We start from the raw sequence: 18,988 nt of genomic DNA on the forward strand, positions 1-18,988 counted from the left end.
CTAGAAGTTGAATAGTCATCTCCTTTCTTATAACAGATTAATAATAATTGATGGATTTTTTTTTAAGTGGTCTTGATCTGCTTAATTTCCCACATATTCAGACAAGTTTTATATATGAGAAACACCTACAGGATTCAGCAATAGAATCACCAGAACATGAAGCAACATCCATACAAAGCCCACATAGGACCAGGGATCTGTTGGTATTCACTTCAATGTATGTATACCTGCTTATTTATCAAAATGAAGACAGAACTGAACAAACTTTCCTAAGTCAGGCATTGTATGTTCCACTGCCTAAGCTAAACTTCTTCAAATGCATTAATATAAAACTGTTAACAAGACACACTTAAGCTGTTCTCAAATAGGTATGTCATAATACAATAGTTTTGAATTAAAGCCTGGAAACTCGCTTGCTAAGACACTCACAGGAATTCCCAGTAGCTGGGGATCCACAGGCTGCCGAAATGGAAGAGACTCTGGATCCTGACGGTAAAGTGCCTCCAGTGTTGGCATAAGCGCCTGCCGCAACTCTTCTGGCTTGAAAACTTTTGAAAAGCAATGAACATTAGAAAGATAGCAGAAACAGCTGTAAGGAAGAAGTCTGCTGGAAAATGTGAGGTCTGTGGAAAAAGACTACAGAAAACGGGTTTAAGTTACTTAGCATGTTTTGTTTATCCTCTGCAACACTGAGTTCTGAGGAGGATATTACAATGATCACCTGGACACAAGAAGGCCAAAATATTAAAGAGAATTTGTTTTTATCATAGGAAGACACCTCTAAATTTAATAGACCTGGTTTACATTCCAAATATGGCCCCTCTCTGAGGTCCCAAGAAAAAACTTGTCTAGAAAATCTGTAACTGAGAAGTACTTCAAATCTCTATTGTGGTGACAATTTTACGAAAGCTTAATGTTTAATACTAAAGCCTTAAAGAACTTGCCCGAAGCCAATTATAAGCACATGTCATCTTAGACATTTTTTGTCCAAAAGCCACAAAGAACAATCTATATAAGCCTACTGAGTACCAATGAAGAAAACCCAAGTTTTTTCCCTCCATAAGATTTCTCTAGGGAGATGCAGTGAATTTCAGTCAAAAGTGTTCTTGCTTACTTTTTTTCTTAGACTGCCCAGCTGCCGGAGAAGACTGAGTAGCTGGAGAAGTAGGTCTTTCTTCCCCCTCTGGTATTTCAGTCTTCACTTCAGATTTCTTCTCATCTTGTTCCATTGGGTCTGGTTTACATTCCTCCATGACTGGTTCTACTTTAACCTGGAAAGTAGTTTGGAGCCTGTCACTTAATCTCCTCTCAAGTCACTCATCTACATTTCTGTCCTTTAAACCTATCTGACATAGGATCATAGAATAGTTTGGGTTGGAAGGGACCTTTTAAGGTCCAACCCCCCCTGCAGTGAGCAGGGACACCTTCAACTAGATCAGGTTGCCCCATCCAACCTGGCCTGGAATGTTGCCAGGGATGGGGCATCTACCACTTCTCTGGGCAACCTGTGCCACTGTTTTCACTATCCTCATTGGGAAAAATGTCTTCCTTTATATAGTTGAAATCTGCCCTCTTCTAATTTAAAACCATCACCCTTTGTCCTATTGCTACAGGCCCTGCTCAAAAGTCTGTCCCCATCTTTCTTATAGGCGCCCTTTAAGTACCAGCAGGCTGCAATAAGGTCTCCCTGAAGCCTCCTCTTCTCCAGGCTGAGCAAGCCCAACTCTCTCAGCCTGTCCTCATAGGAGAGGTGTTCCATCCCTCTGATCATTTTTGTGGCCCTCCTCTGAACCCACTCCAACAGGTCCATGCCCTTCCTGTGCTGAGGGCCCCAGAGCTGGATGCAGTACTGCAGGTGGGGTCTCACCAGAGCGGAGCAGAGGGGCAGAATCCCCTCCTTAGACCTGCTGGCCACGCTTCTTTTGATGCAGCCCAGGATATGGTTGGCCTTCTGGGCTGTGAGCACACATTGCCAGCTCATCTCCAGCTTTCCATCCACCAGTACTCCAAGCCCTTCTTGGCAGGGCTGCTCTCAATCCCTTCATCCCCCAGCCTGTACTGACCCAATCCCCAACCAGGGGTTGCCCCAACCCAGGTGCAGGACCTTGCACTTGGCCTTGTTGAACCTCATGAGGTTCACACAGGTCGATTCCTTGAACTTGTCCAGGTCCCTCTGGATGGTATCCTGTCCCTCAGGTCTGTCAACTGTACCATCCTGCCCATCACTCTTCCCTAGGATTAAGGGTATCTACTTTGTAGTCAAACTTGCCTAAAACTTGAGCAGATGTGCTAGAACACCTCTTTAAACAGTACAGTAGTAGCAATGATGAGCTGCTAACCAGTTCTGAGCTGCAAGGAGACACACAGGTACTCATTCAGCTCTTCAGGCAGGTCTGACAGTCTCTCCTACACTGGAGCTGCCAGGGTGACACTGCTGGTGGCCACACTACTAGCTATCCTCAATGACAAGTTGTCAGAGCCCAGTAAACCAGCCCATCATGTACATACCTGCTATTCTAACATTTAACAGCTGTCAATCTGAAAGCCTGACCTGAGTGCCCTCTTACATTGGCATTTACCAAAGAGCCTCCAGCTGCAACCACATTATCATAGTTCTTCCTATGTCCACTGGCTTCTACCATCATTTCATCACAAAACAGACACCCTCCTTTAGGAAGAAGTAGAGGAAGACAATCAACACAGCATAAGCAGGTAGCACCTACAGCTCATTGAGTGCTGGAAGGAATGGCTTGCATGGAGACAGAAAGCATCTGGCAGCACTAGATAAAGATGTTCTACCCAACAACTGGTTGATAGTCTCACCTCAGAATTCTCCTCTATTTGCATCTCTGTTTGTTCTGGTTCCCCTTCATCTGTTTTAATATCCATTTTCACCTCCTGCAAGGGTGGCTGCTGTTGCTCTGGAACAGTCTGCTGAGAGTTCACTTCTGTGCTGCTGGTGGATGGGGGGTTGGATACCTGCCCATCAATGCTTACAGCTGGCTGTGAAAGCTGAGGGAACAAAACACACATTACAAACAGGCTTCTAATGAACTTATTTTTCTTTCTCTAATCTACCTTTTACCTATACTGCGTTTCCATCAAGTTTAAATGCACTCTAGTCCTTCTACTTCACCTGATGAGCATACTGTCACAGAACTACAGAAAAACATACTACAGAAACATGCACTGGAGGGCCTAGTAGACAATTACATACCATTTCCCTATTGTACACCTCCACTACACATATGCAGACATAACAAAAGGCCTCATCCCTGTTTCACAGTGAATTTCAAAACATGCACTAGAATTACGAAAAATACTTCCTCTCTGGAAACACCAGATGATCTATAGACTCATCTTGATGCAAAAAGGTTTCTTTCCAAATGCAAACGAAAACCCCTATTTCAGTATTAAAAATGCCAGGAGCTACCTCCATTATCAGAGACTTGCACAAAAATAAAGATCAACTGAAAAGTAAACCTTACACTTAAACATTTGCAGGGAAAGCACAATTAAAGTATTTCCTTACAGGTGTTGTGGGGTGCTGAGGCTGCAGCGGTGCTGTTGGTGTGGGAACAGATGCAGTCGTACTCTGCTGTGACAAGGGCTGCTGCTGTTGCTCTGCAGAAGGGGTAACTGGAACTGGAGGCTGGACTTGTGGAGGCAGCTGTGCCTGTGGAGGCGTTGGAGTCTGCCTTTGAGGGGGGTGCATAGTTTGTGACTGTGGTCCAGGTGGCATTGCCTGAGGAGTAGGTGTGGGGGCAGTAGTGGCAGCTGCTGCTGCCTGCTGCTGTGTTGATCCCAAGCCTGGAGGCGTGTGGTGAGGTGTTGGGGTTCGGCTAGGTACTGGAGAAGGAGAATTTCGGTGCATGGGAGGCTGTGGAAGAGGTGGGCAGTGAATATGGCTCCCTTGAGAACCTGGAGCCATTGCAGGAGAATTCACAGGACAGGAAGCGCTGGTCATTTGTGCCTGTAGGAAAACAAGTACACATTTGCAATGACTTGAAATAGAAAAGCGAGAGAAATTACTGTCAAATGGCTGCTTTCCCACAGTTACTGGCATACTTTTAAAAACGTGACAAACTGTTTTGTTTTTAAAAACTTTATTTCAAAAGGAGAAATGGTATATTCAATCTATTTTGCTCCACGTGAACATAAAGCTGTTTTCTAATTTATTCATCTCTAAAAGAGAAGTTTCAATAGAATAACTTATACTTGTTAATATATTTAAAGAATGGCACACCTGGACTCCCAGTTTGCAAAACATTTCTTTCTAAAACTGCAGATTTGTACATCCTGATTATGGGAAAATGCACCACAGTGAAAAATTGCATTCAAATACACTTAGTGTGCCCATGCCCCCACCCCCAAGACTAGAAACTGAATTTATGATCAGAAATAAGTACAACTGTAACTGTACCATTACGAGACTACAAAAAAATTGTAATGGTCAAGGAAAAAAAGCTGTCACTCCACAATAATCTTGCCTGCAAACTAGGAAGAAGCATCAACGAGAAGCAAACTGACGTTCCCTACTTCTTCCTGGCCTGAAAGGTTCTTGCTGAAAAGGGAGAGGGAAAGGACAGAAAGGAAACTGCTAGACTGCAAGTTCAGATCTTTAGTAGTGATAACCCTCCTATCCCCCAAAGCCAGCAACACACATCAGCCCTGGATAGACATGCCTTCCTAGGACTTAATCCACCATCTCTTAATTTCTGAGGCTCTGCTGCTTCGCTGTTCAGCAAGAAATACTTAACTACAGCATGCTGAGTAACAATTTCTTCTTTGCTCCATAAAAACAAACTTTAAAAAATTCCTCTGTCAAACTTAAGCCTGAGAACAAGCCAACAATGTTTCACCCTTGCCATTCCCAGTACTACACCAGGAAAATGCAGAGTCTCAGTAAATTAATCTGGTTGACTACAATTCCAAAAGCATCTTGAGAAAACAAGTTGTTCTCCACTACTACAAACTGAGCAATGAAACCAGTGTATGACAGAGCCCACTGACACCACCTCCAGAAATCAGAAACTTACTTGAGAAACTGGTGTCTGATTGCCAGGCTGCGTCATAGGCATGCTTGCTGTGTTCATTCCCGGGGAAGAAGCAGGGAACTGGGCCTGTTGTAGAAACTGATTCTGACCAGAAGGCTGGCCAACTCCTGGTTGCTGCATACGTGAAGGAAATCCCATCTGTTGGAAAAGAAAGGAACTAATTTCGCACAACACGTGTACACCTCCATAATGTTGAAAAAACCCAAATGTTTATCTTGATGGAGAAATTTATGCTTGACGCTTATCTGTAGGATACAATATGGAAAGCCTGCTTATAGCTCCGCTCGAAAGATAGAAATTATGATGATTTCCCTTGTGAGCTAAGGCAAAGGATACTGATTTCAGACTGGGGCTGTGAGGTAAGATTTATTTTTGTTCCTTGTTTTAAGGATGCAACAACACAAAAAGCCACTTAAAATTAATTTTTAGGCAATTTTTACCACCAAGATCTAAAGGCTTACCATAGACCAGACAAATCTTTCAGCGGCGATGCAAAAGGAGGAATGAAAGGGTCAAGAGAATGAAGAAATAATGCTTATTTTTTAAATTTCTTTTGTTTATTTATTTTAAGGAAACCACAGCCAACAGAAGCAAACTTGCAAGCTCAACACCCTGGACGAAATGCACACTGACCTGGTTGATGGCCCCAGCCTGGCTTAGCTGTCCAGGGTGCTGAAGAGGAGGGGTTTGCCGGGGTCCCATCGGTGACAGCTGCATGTTCATCTGGCCAAACTGATTCATTCCTGTGCATTTGTGCCAAAAAACCACTTATAAACAAAGGCCTAAATACTCCTTTTGGCACCATTCAACATTCGGAGAAGAAATGCTGTCATTTTTTCCCTAATTTCATTTTCTAGCAACTACTTTTCACGCATGCAATACTATAAAGGAAATATCTCCTATCAACCAGTTACATGGAACAATTTTAAAATATAAAATGTCCAAGCTACCATACTCCTTCAGAATACAGACTAGATTTTTTCCCCAAAAGACTTGTTTCAACTAACTGTTTCAGATAACTTGCATTATCTTAATTACATATTAGATATTCACTTATTCAATCCCAAACTGTACCTTCACTTAAGTACTTTGCATGTTGTCTACAATACTTCTTGAACATGTAACAAAGGTCTGTCCCTTCCTTCTGAGCCAATAATTCTCACCATCTTCCCTCTGCCACCAACACCTCCTCATCTAAGCTGGTTAGGCCCACCATATTTGACTGACCCCACCATCCTATGTTCACACAATCGGAAGTTCCAAAAGCATCAAGTTCTTTATTTAACAAAGCAAGCAGCTAACAAGCAACTCTTAAATTCACAAGATCATGAAATGCTATTAGAGATAAATATATAGTTTTAAAATATATACATCTGGTTATGCAAGTAAGAAAATAGCTACCTATACTATTTAATAATCAAATGGGAATACTACAGGTGAAACAATGGCTGTGACACTTCAGCAAGAGCTGGCCAATTTGAAGATTCCTTCAAAATCACGGTAGCGAATTTTCTTCAAATATTTACCTGGCTGTGCCTGCATGCGATTCATCATTTGGTTTGGCACATTGGCACGTATCAAGGTTGGGTCAGGAAGAGGACCATCTGGTAAAAAAGATATTGGAATAAGATTACAACATTTAGAAGACCATCATGTTTTATCCACCAAACATTTTAGTAAGAATTACATACTAAAATGTGTAAAAGAAAAAAAAAGTACGGACACAGTCCAGTAACTCTAAACACTTTTGAAGTGTCCTCCAAGTGTGAAGCAAAACCAGAAACTTCCTTGAAAAATATAAGCATGTCCCACTGACAGAAATATCACAGAATTGTTGGGTTGGAAGGGACCTTTAAAAGTCATCTAGTCCAACCCTCCTGCAGTGAGCAGGGACATCTATAACTGGATGAGGTTGCTCAGAGCCCTGTCCAGCCTGACCTTGAATGTCACCAGGTATGGGGCATCTACCACTTCTCTGGGCAACGTGTGCCACTGTTTCACCATCCTCACTGGGAAAAATGCCTTCCTTATATCTAGTTGAAATCTGCCCTCTTCTAGTTTAAAGCTATTACCCCTTGTCCTATTGCTACAGGTCCTGCTAAAGAGTCTATTCCCATCTTTCTTGTAGGTCCCCTTTAAGTAATGGGAAGCTGCAATAAGGTCCTCCTGGAGCCTTCTTTTCTTCAGGCTGAACAATCACAACTCTGTCAGCCTTTCCTCATAGGAGAGGTGTTCCATCCCTCTAATCATTTTTGTGGCCCTCTACCTTAGAGTCAGCTTTCATAAATTGATGACAAATCTGAAGTATGTTATCAAGGTACAATGACAAACTCAGCAGCATGAACATTCCAGACCACAAGAACTCTACACTGTTACGGCACCTCTAGATTTAAACTACTATGAAAACTATATGGTTCAACAGAGTACTTAATCACACCTCTGAAGTTTGAGACCAACTGGAGTACATGATAAATAACCAAAATTGTCACATCTACTGCTCAAGATCATCTTTCTACAGAAGTTACAGCAAATAAAGCCACAGTATCAATCTTTAGGAATCATTCTTGGATCTTGGTAATGCATCTTGGTAAATCTTGTTCTGACTTCAAGCATAAAAAGACCCAGCCCTGGATTTACCAAGACACATTCAAATTTAAGCAGGATAAAAAGAACTCCGATTATGATTCTTGCAGCAGATGCCTGGAGCTACTGGATCTTTCTGCCGTGTTAGAAATTAACAGGGAGTTTTTTAACTTCTCGTCTAATTCAAATTTTGACCCTATCTTCTTAGACAACTTATTACAGTGTCATTGACAGCTATACATCTGTTCCCCCATGAGGTGTCTTAAGAACGCAATTCTTAACTGTAAAGTATCTAAGAACATGCAGGACTGAATTAACAAATGAAAGAGAAAATCCTTTTCTTCTGAGAAGGAAGCTCTCAGAAGAGACCAGGGTGGGGTGTGCTCCAGAAGTATGTTTGCAGAACTGTTGCACTTAGTTTTAGGAAAGACTGTTTCAGTTTCCAGACCTGTCAGTCCAGAATCACAAACACACAAAAAAAGTAATCTTAAAGCAGATTTTGGCTCAAATACATTAAAAAAAATAGTTCTCTTTTACAGTTACATCAGAGTAAGGGATGCAATTCTATTTAGAAATGTATAGTTTAAAATTCTGTATTTCAATTATTTACAGGACTTAACTGGAAATACAAAATTACAAAGTCAGCAGATACATTTCTCCACTTTCTAATTAAAAATATCATCCACAATAACTAGCATTGCCTGTTCTTATCTGTTACCCAAACACAAATATACTAGATGCCTGACAGCCTACAGTACCTCATCCCTTCCTAATCTTGTAGAGACACTGCACTCTTCAGCAGCATGATAGTTTTAACCATTAACTCCTCTCCAAAGTAAGTTTTATTCTAATATACAAATGCATTGTTAGCAGGGAATCTAACAGTAATAATAATCTCTTTAGCATTAGGAAGGTCAATTCAAGTAACAGAACTACTGTGAAACAGAAGACAGTTGCATGGAGAAAAAGGGGAAATCTGGTTGTCATTGCATGCTGGAAAGGCCATTTGTCTGAAAAAACAAACGTGGCATAGAGCAAGCACTGTCTAAACTTACAAAGGCGTAAATACCTAAGCACTCCTATCATCATACTCTTTGTTTAGCAACAATAGTAATAGTGATGATCATTCTAAACACCTCACAAGTAAATATTATGAAAATATATTTTTCTTATAGTAACTGAAGTTATATTTATATCAATTAATTCTAGAAGTTAATCAAATAAGACTGAAGTTCTACTATGTTAAGAATGCAACTTATTCTCCATTCCATCTGCCCTCAAAGTAGCTGTAAAGGTTTACAATATCACAATTTGTTTAGAAGACTAAGTGCTTTTAGATAATCTACAGTCATTAATTAACAGATAAGCAAGGCAAAGATTTTGCATTACTTCTGAAGAAAGAGAAGAAAGTCCTGTTTAACTTTGAGCAAGCCAGGTACCTGTGATACAAGAAGGGCAAAATGGTCACAAGCCTACCAAAATGACAGTACAGGATTCCCCTGCACCTGGTAGTCAGTAAACCCAACCATTCTTACTTGGAGACATCCCTGGCTGGGGCTGTCCCATGTTGGGCCCTTGATTCATGGGAGCTTGTGGCATGCCCGGAGCATTTGGGATCATGTTTTGCTTCTGCAGCCTGGTTCTTCGTTTCTCCTCCAACTCCTTCTGAATCTTATAGATCTTCTCCGCTAGCAAGTGATAGTACTCTGCCTGTTGGGGAGGAATACAAGTCAGGAAAGGAGATGACACCCACGTTCACTAAAGGCAACCAGTCCCAGTGATCCACGCTTGGAGAACAGCCTTCCACACACACATTTCTGCTTGCGTGGGGGTGGCTCTCCCTTTGCAGGGGCTGCTGGGCAGATAGGAGGGCAAAAAGGGGCATTGCTCAGTGCATTGCTGGCAACTACTAGGCCAACGCTGGAAGTTTTTCTTCTCATGTCCAACACTTCTTTGGGAGAATCGCAGTAAGACATTCGTGCTGCCTTCAGGGGACCCCAAGAAGTCTCAGGCACAGCACACCCCAACAGGCACCACCCTGACTCCCGGCACAACCAGGCAGAAGCCTGCAGCTGGCTGGGTCCTAGACCCCATCCCAGCAGCCCCTGAACACACACTTCCTCAGCCTGGGACTCTCATGTGTGCTTTCACTCCTCTTCCTCCCCTATCACTACGGGATCAAGCTAGAGACACACACAACTGGATGACAGAGGATGGCATCTCACCCTGCTGTTTGCTGATTCATACATATCCCCTTCCACTTTCCGAGCATAGGCCACCAGATTCTCCATACGCCGATCCTTCAGTGCTGCAGGGTCAGGAGTAGGAAATATGGCTTGGACTCTGAGCAAAAAAATGCACGCAAGTGATTAGGATGTCCCCAGACCAGGACATCAGCATTAACCCCCGTGATCTGAACACAAAGCAGCAAGCAAATCTTCTCACAGACTATGGCACTGCTACTGCTCTGGGGGGACGTTGCCCTTGTGTTGATGCCTGACTACAGACTGGGACACTTCCAATTCCACAGCCCCAAACCAGCAGGTGCAGCTCCATCTTTTGTGCTTCTGCTCTCCCTTCTCACGTTTTGTCCCTTCTGACAAAACTCACCCCCTGACACCCTGGTTTTGGAGGTCAGGCTTCCTCCTGCTCTTCCCCCCCGCCCGCCCTGAGGCAGCAACTCACTCAACAAGAGATTGTTTTGATATTAGCTACTCACAATTTATGAACAAGGTGGTTTCGGAGATCCTGAGTAATGTCTTCATGCCACTGCTTTCGAATTCCAGTATTGGATGGTTGAGCTGTTGGCATGGCTCCCAAACTGGCAACGTTGGTGCTTTCACTCATCATGGGGCTTCAAAAACAGAGCAAGAATTGAGGGCGAAAGTCTAGCCCAAGCTTAGTCATCTTACAGTCATAGCCTCTTTTAGAATAATGATAGGACAAAGTGTTAGTTCAGCCATTCCCTAATCAATGGACAAACTCTGCAAAAATAGCTGCACAGACACCAAAACAACGCCGTGAAAGAGTACATGCTGTCCTACCCAAGGATTTGGAAAACTGGAACAAAAGCTACAAAATCCAAAGGGAGAGATAGCCATCAATGGAATTTACCCCACTGTTTATGCAAGAAGTGCCAGGAGATTATTTAGCACAAGGATCACTTTCACACCTCAGTGAATAACTTGCCCCTTACTCCCACTGCAGCTCAGTGGCAGGTTTGTGGTACACTGCCCCGATCAGTAAATGCACTGGAGCTTCAGATCTGCCCAGATAACAAAGCAGATAATGTCTGTAACCTCTGGCCTGAAAACGTCGGTTTACAAGTAGCGACAAAGTTATAACAGACACCAAGACCTCTAGAAAGGATAAGAACAAAGACATCCCAACTACATGGCTGCTTTTCCAACTGTCCTTAGCAGCAAGCATCAGTTCAGTTCCTCCCAGTATAAGCGTGCAATATCCTTATGTACACTCACTTCCATCTCATTTGTTATGGGCAATCATCAGGATTTGCAGCTGAACAAAATCACTGGGGCACAAAGAATAACTCAACTTACTTTTGAGAATTCATGGTTGAATGTAACATTGAGTCAGGCAGCAGATTAGATGTTTGAACCCCTACTCCTCCATTCACTCCCATTGGATTTGCACCTAGAAAACAGAGCAAGTATTCTTAAACGAACAGCCAAAATACTGTGCAAAATCAGTAATTGTTCAGCAATAACAAGGGTCTACACCTTCAAGTACTTTGACTTTTGTGAAGGAGCTTAATTACCTCTTGCTCTATTTACCCTCTTGCTTTTACCAACTTAGAGTCTGAGGCACAACACTGGTGACCTCCAAGTGAAGCATCATACCACGTTACTCTCGTGCACATCTTCCCAAACTTCTCAACAAGCAAGCAATTTCAATTTGCTCCAAATGTTATGTATCAGTCCTTTTCTGTGACTCCCTAACTAAAGATTCAGCATTGCCAACCACTTGTGGTTTGGGTTTTTTTTTAGAAGCAGTTGGGTTTTGTGGTCATTCAGGGGCTTAGGATATATAATCACAAAGTTTCCAAAAACTTAAAACATCAGCTACCACCTACACCTGACAAGGCCCCCTTTCACCCACTCTATACTTAAGGATCCTACAACTAACTCCAGTGTTTGTACTAAAGAAAATCTATCAATCCTTTGCAGGAAAAACCTCTAGTAATTCGTTGTGTACCAAAATCTGCTTTTCTGAATCACAGCAGATCTCAATCACCACAAAAAACCACCTATTTTCTTCACACACTACTTCTGTCTGGAACTTCTGAATAGATCACCTTGTGAAGTTGTGAGAGCAGTATGAAAGGCATTACCAAGCTTCACACATATTTAGGACATCTGAATGCCACAAAATCTGTATTTCAAGCAAAATTAGACACTGCATACAAAAGAAAACCATTGAAATTAACTATATCAAGTCTAATACATACCTCTAATATCACAACCTTTTCATAAAGCTGCCTCCAGCCTCCCTTCTCTTAGTCATTTTTTTCTCCTTCCCAGATTCACTTTGTCATCTGAGAGCAAGCTTGTATAGAAGACAACTGTCAACCTTTGCCTTAACTCTTCTTTTTCAACTGCCAAAACCAACCATTTGTTTGATCTACTTAGGACCGCATCTCTTCACATCACAGTCCTCACCAAATCCTGCTGTTTCTCCCAAACCAGCCCTGCTGTCATGCAGGCCGTGACCTGGTGATTCCTATCTCACTTCTTGTAATTCCCTCCTTAGCCACTCACTCCCAATCATGAAACAACAGTCAGAAGCCTACACTCTCCATTCTTGTCCTTTCTACCTCAAGCTTCAGGTCTTCACTCTCCAAGAACTTTTCAACCCCATCTCATTGGATTTTATCATCAGTACCACAGGAGTGCCCAATAAGAATGCACAGGCCAAATTCTGTGTCTATGAAAGAAAAAAATCTCAAAAGAGAGAACCATTTTGCTTCAGAAAAATGGACGATACATTCCTTTCAACCTTTCAAGGCCCTCACTACAATATTTTGGAGCTTCTAATAATTCATCTATTTGTAAAACACTAATGCACAGTAGAAAACCATATTATTTTAATCTACGTGTTTTAAGACTAAACTCTGAGGACCTCTCCCCACTCCTCCTGTTTTAAAAATGCTTTACACACTGGAAGGCAAAGGTGTAGCAGTATACAAGCCACATGCAACCTGTGAGGATCAGTAATCTCATTAACAAGTCTATGCTACCCAAAAGCCTTTTCCCAAGTAACTCTGGAGTAGCATGCCCTTTGGGGCAGAAACAGCACATGAAACTGCAGCCTGCAACCACCTTGCTACTCTCCTCTGCAATCTCTCAGATCCTTCCCCATGGTATTCCTGTGCCTACACAGCACTCGTTCCATACATGAGCTTGTCCCTCAAGGGTTGATATTGGGACCAGTACTCTTCAATATTTTCATCAATGACACAGACAGTGGGATCAAGTGCACCCTCAGCAGGTTTGCAGATGACACCAAGCTTAGTGGTGCGGTTGACATGCCTGAGAGACAGGATACCATCCAGAGGGACCTGGACAAGCTCAAGGAATTGACCCACGTGAACCTCATGAGGTTCAACAACGCCAAGTGCAGGGTCCTGCACCTGGGTCAGGGCAACCCCCAGCATCAGTACAGGCTGGGGGATAAAGGATTGAGAGCAGCCTTGCCAAGAAGGACCTGGGAGTACTGGTGGATGGAAAGCTGGAGATGAGCTGGCAATGTGTGCTCACAGCCCAGAAGGCCAACCATATCCTGGGCTGCATCAAAAGAAGCGTGGCCAGCAGGTCTAAGGAGGGGATTCTGCCCCTCTGCTCCACTCTGGTGAGACCCCACCTGGAGTACTGTGTCCAGCTCTGGAGCCCTCAGCACAAGAAAGACATGGACCTGTTGGAGCGGGTCCAGAGGAGCACCACAAAAATGATCAGAGGGATGGAACACCTCTCCTGCGAGGAAAGGCTGACAGAGTTGTCATTGTTCATTCAGCCTGGAGAAGAGGAGGCTTCAGGGAGACCTTATTGCAGCCTCCCGGTACTTAAAGGGCGCCTATAAGAAAGATGGGGACAGACTTTTGAGCAGGGTCTGTAGCAATAGGACAAGGGGTAATAGCTTTAAACTAGAAGAGGGCAGATTTCAACTAGATATAAGGAAGACATTTTTCCCAATGAGGATAGTGAAAACAGTGGCACAGGTTGCCCAGAGAAGTGGTAGATGCCCCATCTCTGGTAACATTCCAGGTCAGGTTGGATGGGGCTCTGAGCAACCTGATTTAGTTGAAGGTGTCCCTGCTCACTGCAGGGGGTGTTGGACTAGATGACCTTAAAAGGTCCCTTCCAACCCAAAGATTCTATGATGATGATTCTATGATTGGGGGGGTATAGGCAGGATCACTGCAATGCCATACAAGCTTGTGATAAATCTCTACCAGTTCACCTTTCCTCTTTGCCATTAAAAAAACCCAAACACACTTCTACTAAAGCAACTCAAGCAAAAAGCTGAGGGTGAGAAAAATTCCCATGACGTAACCTCAAACTTTCAAAATTAGATTTGATGGTTAAAGGTTACTTCATCTGACACCAGTGATAGCCAGATTACAGTTAATTGCACTTCAAATTAAAATTCTTATGTATTTTTTTTGTGATTCTGCAATAAGCCACCCAAACAGTTTACAGCTACAGGAGTCCACATGACAGGATTATGGGAGAAAGTTTGTTATTTACTACTATTAAAACAAACAAACATTACATATCTGAGATAGAACTGTAAAATGCTGCAGTCTGAGTGACAGGGAAGTACACTTGAATACAGGCATTCCAATACATGTATTTCCATAAACTCCTAAAAATAAACTAAAAAGCCCAAAACTTGCTTACAGTAGTTATAAAGCTATAAAACAACATTAAATAAAATGCTTTGGAAAACTGGTTCTCAAAAGAAACCCAACCACAACAACCCCCACCCCCCATTTTTCTGAATAAAATTCTTTTCCCAGAGAGCTTGTTTTCCACGGGAAGGCATGTGGGCCTTCTAATGTTCCTGCTCCCTTGTGTAGCTTGCTATCTCAAGTCTAAAATACTGCAAAGCCATACTTTTTGCAAATCAACTAGCTGTATTAACCTAGTATGTTAAGAAAATCTGCATTAGATATAGCATGGGAAAGTTGCCTGTAGTTTATATTTTAACACTAACAAATAAACTTACTCATAGGATTCATAGGACGCAGCCCCTGGGGTGACTGTCCTTGTTGCTGATTCTTCACTGGAGCCTGAGGCTGTGTCTGCATTTGGTTCCCTTGATAGGTCAGTCCAAGGGCTGCGTAGGCTCTCTCAATGGAGCTGGGGTCTATCTGACTGGTAGTGTTTATGCTGGGTGTTGTCTGCTGCCCCACACCCACGGAGCCAGTATTTGCAAGTCCTACTGCAGCTCCGCCCAGCAGTGCTAGAAGAGACATACCAAGTTAAAGACAGCAAAAGGTAGTCAAAGATGTCCATAAAAGCAGGGAAAGAACAGAGTTCACTGGCTGTTCAAAACCAAAACATATCCTTCTAGGAGCATGCAGAGAAGCAGCCAGGTCTGGGAAACCTGTCATGAAACAGGGAGACAAGTTTTGAACCAATCAGCCATTCCAACAATATGCTGTTTTCCCTTTGAGCTTCTGAGAGGAAATCCCACTCTTAGTATTTAGGACACACCTGTTTGCTTCAAACTGAAAACAGAGAGACACCATTTCACAGAGGCTAAAGGCAGAAGGGTACATACAGCTCTTCAACAGCCACTGTAATGCCTTTTTATTTATTTTCTTAAACCAAGAAATATCTCTGCTTACTTCAGCCATGAGAAGAGCCCAAATTAACATTAACAAATTAGAAAAACCCCCAAAACATACAGGTAACATTGTGACAAAAATCTTCCCGAAGATTTTGGCAGGAAGACCAAGGGGACAAAAAGAGAAGGGGAAAGAGACATCTGATGCAAACAAAGGATGAAGACAGAAACAAGTAGCATCAAGGCTGAAATGACACAAGCCTCTGTGTGTACCAATACGCAGAATTCCCCAGCAAACTTACATTGTTGATTTCTTTTGTCCCCAGCATTTTTGAGAGGCAAACATACAGGACAGTCATGTCTTGTACAATTCTTCCAGTGCGAGATGATTTGTCGGGAAGACGCGCAATGTGCCACTGAGAAAGGGAGGGGAATGAAAAACTTTTACAAACTACTGCCAGTATCTCCACATGGTCAACAGAAATTGGGTAGAGAGCAACTATTTCTCCCAGGGCACACATCCACATCAACACAGGTCAGTAAGGTATTACTCAGAATAGTTCAGCACTAACTAGCCCTGAAGATGTAGCTAGATTTCTTCAAGTAGTATTGGCTCAACTAAAGCTTACTTGAAAGCTCTATGGTATACACCCAAGCCTACGTCTCTCCAGCTTGAAGGATAACACCATATACATCAGGCAGACTGTACCAAGCAGTTGAGATGCCAGCAATTGGCTCAACCCAAACAAGCCTAGACTACCAGGAAGGTAGCATACATTTTCCTTGGCTACTAGGATAGACAAAGAGTTCACCAGTGCCAGTAGCAGCTTAAATCTTGAGCAATAGCTGGCCAGGAATTGTCTCTTCCATTTAAGGGAGACAGGTAGACTCCTATTTGCAGATTCCTACTTTGCATCTACCCTGATCAGAAGGCAGCATCCAAAAGATCTTACAGTGAGTTACAAAGTTAAGCAAAAGATCTTCACTCACCTCTTTGTGCTACCTTATCCCCTCTAACTTGCCTAAACTTTAAAGGCTCAAAAGAAGTTTAAGATTTCCATTCTTAAGGGGACAGAGTTTAAAAAAATTCTACTTCCCAAGCCACCCACTAGCTCTCCATCTCTTTCTAGGAGCCCTTCTCATCCTGCAGACATTGACTGCATCTATATAACCACTCCTCCACTTACCCTGGCAAGATTTGCCAGCCTGACAATGTGTCATGTGGTTCAGGACATTCTTCATGGTTCGGCAATGAGGGAGGTTGCACTGTCGCACCTCCCCGTTGGCCTGTTCTCGCCTCTGACACTTGTGAGCATGTAAGAGGAGAACTAGTTGCTGCTGAATGAGTTTGCGTTTTTCTGGATCCGCTGTCGGTGCTCCAGACCCCATTCCTTGAGAAGCTGCTGGCCCCATCCCAGCTTGCTGAACTTGGGGAGTCTGCTGCTGGCCCTGGAGAAGGTGGAAAGAAAATTCCCAGAAATAAATTTTTGAGAATAATCTATTTAGCAAGTAAACAACAACAAAATAAAAACCAGATAAGAGAAACAACTACTACATTCTGTGATTAAAGGAATAGCCCATCTATCCGTAGCTCTGGATGACTCATATTAAATATATCCCTTAGCAACAGTCCTGGCAATAATTCTCTTGCCAGCCACAATTTCTTCACCAGTATCACTCTCCTAGTCCTAGCTCTTGCCTTATCAAAGGCCAGCAGAACTTTGCACATGCTCACAGGTTAATTTGCAGTGCCAGACCAACCAGAAGCACTTAGACCTCAAATCTCCTCCTCATTTTGGGGGCTAGAAAGTTGCATCCACAATTCTTGCATTAACAGAAGAACGCACCTTTTAGAGTGAATAGAGTTTTCCTTCTATTTCAGTATAAGGTGCCTCAATTTGACTGTTCCTAGAAAAGGAGAATGAAGGGGGAAGTTCCGGGAAGCTTTTTCCATTGGGAAACGTAGGCATTCAAAACAAGCATCTCCTAGTCTCTACTAGAGATGAAGCACAACTTCAGGATCATACATGCCACAGAACTAATGTAAAGTATGGCAACATCTAGTACTTCTTCTGTACTTCTGTTTTTCTTCAGACTTCTTTGTATTTCTTCCAGGTGACATTTGAAGAGTACTCAGCAAAGAAAAGAGGCGCAGGGGCTCTATGTTGCTTGTATCACTTCAGTTCAACAGCCTTCAGTTTCTAAAAGACTCTTCACAGAGGGTTTAGGAGAATGTTTCTGGAGATCTCCAGATTTTTACAGCTCAGGTACCTGCACTCCTAAGTCCCAGTTCTCCTGTAGCTCTTCAATACTAGTATTAACCTTTCATTTTACAAGGAGACTTTACCACTGAGTAATACTCAGTCCCCTCAGGGTTTGTATATGTTCCAATATGACCGTAACTGCCTTGTTTGCAGCCTACCATTCTAAATGACATCTGAGATAGCAGCAAATTTTCATTCCTAGGTTCAGCTGCGTAGCAGTTCAACTTCAGAAGAGTTATATACTTTGCACTAACACAAGCTTGGCAGCCAGGGTTCTGAACAGCAAGTTTTGGCTGCTTCTTTATTGGTTCATACAACCAACTGGTTTGCTAGACTTCCAACGTTTCATGCTCAACTGAAAAAAATATTAAATAAAACCCAGAGAATTGAGCTCTTTTTAATTCAAAGCTACAAAAGTTACCTGGAAAAAGTTTTTCAACAACAGTTACTAAGATCAAGAGATTGACCCTCCCAGGTGGCATGGAAGGTTGGAATCTGAAGCAGGGAGAAACACAGGCTATATTCAGAAATGTTAATTTGTTTCCCAAATTAAAAAAATATACATAAGGGGAAAAAAGGTAGGACATGTCACATGTCATACCCCTAACCAATTTAAGCTTCTAAAATAATGAGGCAAACACATTCAGCCACCAGTGTTAAGTTCAATCTAGGCAACCTAATGTTAAGGCCAGTCATTTAGAAGCTTGGGCCATCCGCTTTTTGGTCATCCACTTTTCCCACCACTCTCACCTCCCCTTTCCTCAAGTCCTGCTGCAGTACCAGTGGAGGGGGGGGTGGGGAGGGAGAACCAACAGGGCTACTACAGCAGCAACTGCCAGGGAACCTCCAGCATCAGGACTTGTGTGTGTTCATATAATTCAGAACACACACATGACTGGGGCTTCTAAGCCCTATCATAGGTAATACCTGTTTGAGAAGACATACTTCTCTCTCCCAAAAGCATTGGTAAGTACAAGCAGAAAAACAATCCTCAAGACAAAGCTACACAGAGGAAAAGGGGCCCAATACACCAACCACAAGAGAAGGAATGGGAGAGGAGAGCAGAGGTGTCCAAACAGGTGGCAAAACTCACTTTGGATAAGGAGCTTAATTTTTTTCTCTGCTAACAGTGTTTAAAGGGCAAAGAGTGGAGATGCAGCTTAGCAACACAGAAAGCACAACTCAGTCCTCTCCTTCATATCAGCCTTTTCAGGAGATGAAGTGCATGCATTGTGTGTGGATTCAGAGCACACATTCACACTGGGTGTGACAGCT

The 18,988-nt window shown here is 42.8% G+C and overlaps 1 protein-coding gene across 2 annotated transcripts in view; it reads right to left on the reverse strand.

The window, feature by feature from the left end:
• The window catches only part of EP300 (EP300 lysine acetyltransferase), a gene marked incomplete at its 5' end in the record, with an annotated part of 64,762 nt that overhangs the window by 22,561 nt on the left and 23,213 nt on the right, over nt 1–18,988 (reverse strand). The window contains 14 exons of one of the 2 annotated variants that reach the window (XM_082013878.1): nt 430–548; nt 1,115–1,271; nt 2,824–3,012; nt 3,533–3,973; nt 5,040–5,195; nt 5,691–5,800; nt 6,584–6,661; nt 9,176–9,350; nt 9,866–9,983; nt 10,360–10,494; nt 11,201–11,294; nt 14,886–15,122; nt 15,752–15,865; nt 16,637–16,898. In XM_082013878.1, the coding sequence (XP_081870004.1) occupies nt 430–548; nt 1,115–1,271; nt 2,824–3,012; nt 3,533–3,973; nt 5,040–5,195; nt 5,691–5,800; nt 6,584–6,661; nt 9,176–9,350; nt 9,866–9,983; nt 10,360–10,494; nt 11,201–11,294; nt 14,886–15,122; nt 15,752–15,865; nt 16,637–16,898 (2,385 nt within the window). Of the gene's footprint in view, nt 1–429; nt 549–1,114; nt 1,272–2,823; nt 3,013–3,532; nt 3,974–5,039; nt 5,196–5,684; nt 5,801–6,583; nt 6,662–9,175; nt 9,351–9,865; nt 9,984–10,359; nt 10,495–11,200; nt 11,295–14,885; nt 15,123–15,751; nt 15,866–16,636; nt 16,899–18,988 lie in introns of both variants that reach the window. The other variant, XM_082013877.1, reaches the window with a different exon arrangement.

This window comes from Phaethon aethereus (assembly GCF_964289735.1).
Source record: "Phaethon aethereus genome assembly, chromosome: 1".
NCBI lineage: Eukaryota > Metazoa > Chordata > Aves > Phaethontiformes > Phaethontidae > Phaethon > Phaethon aethereus.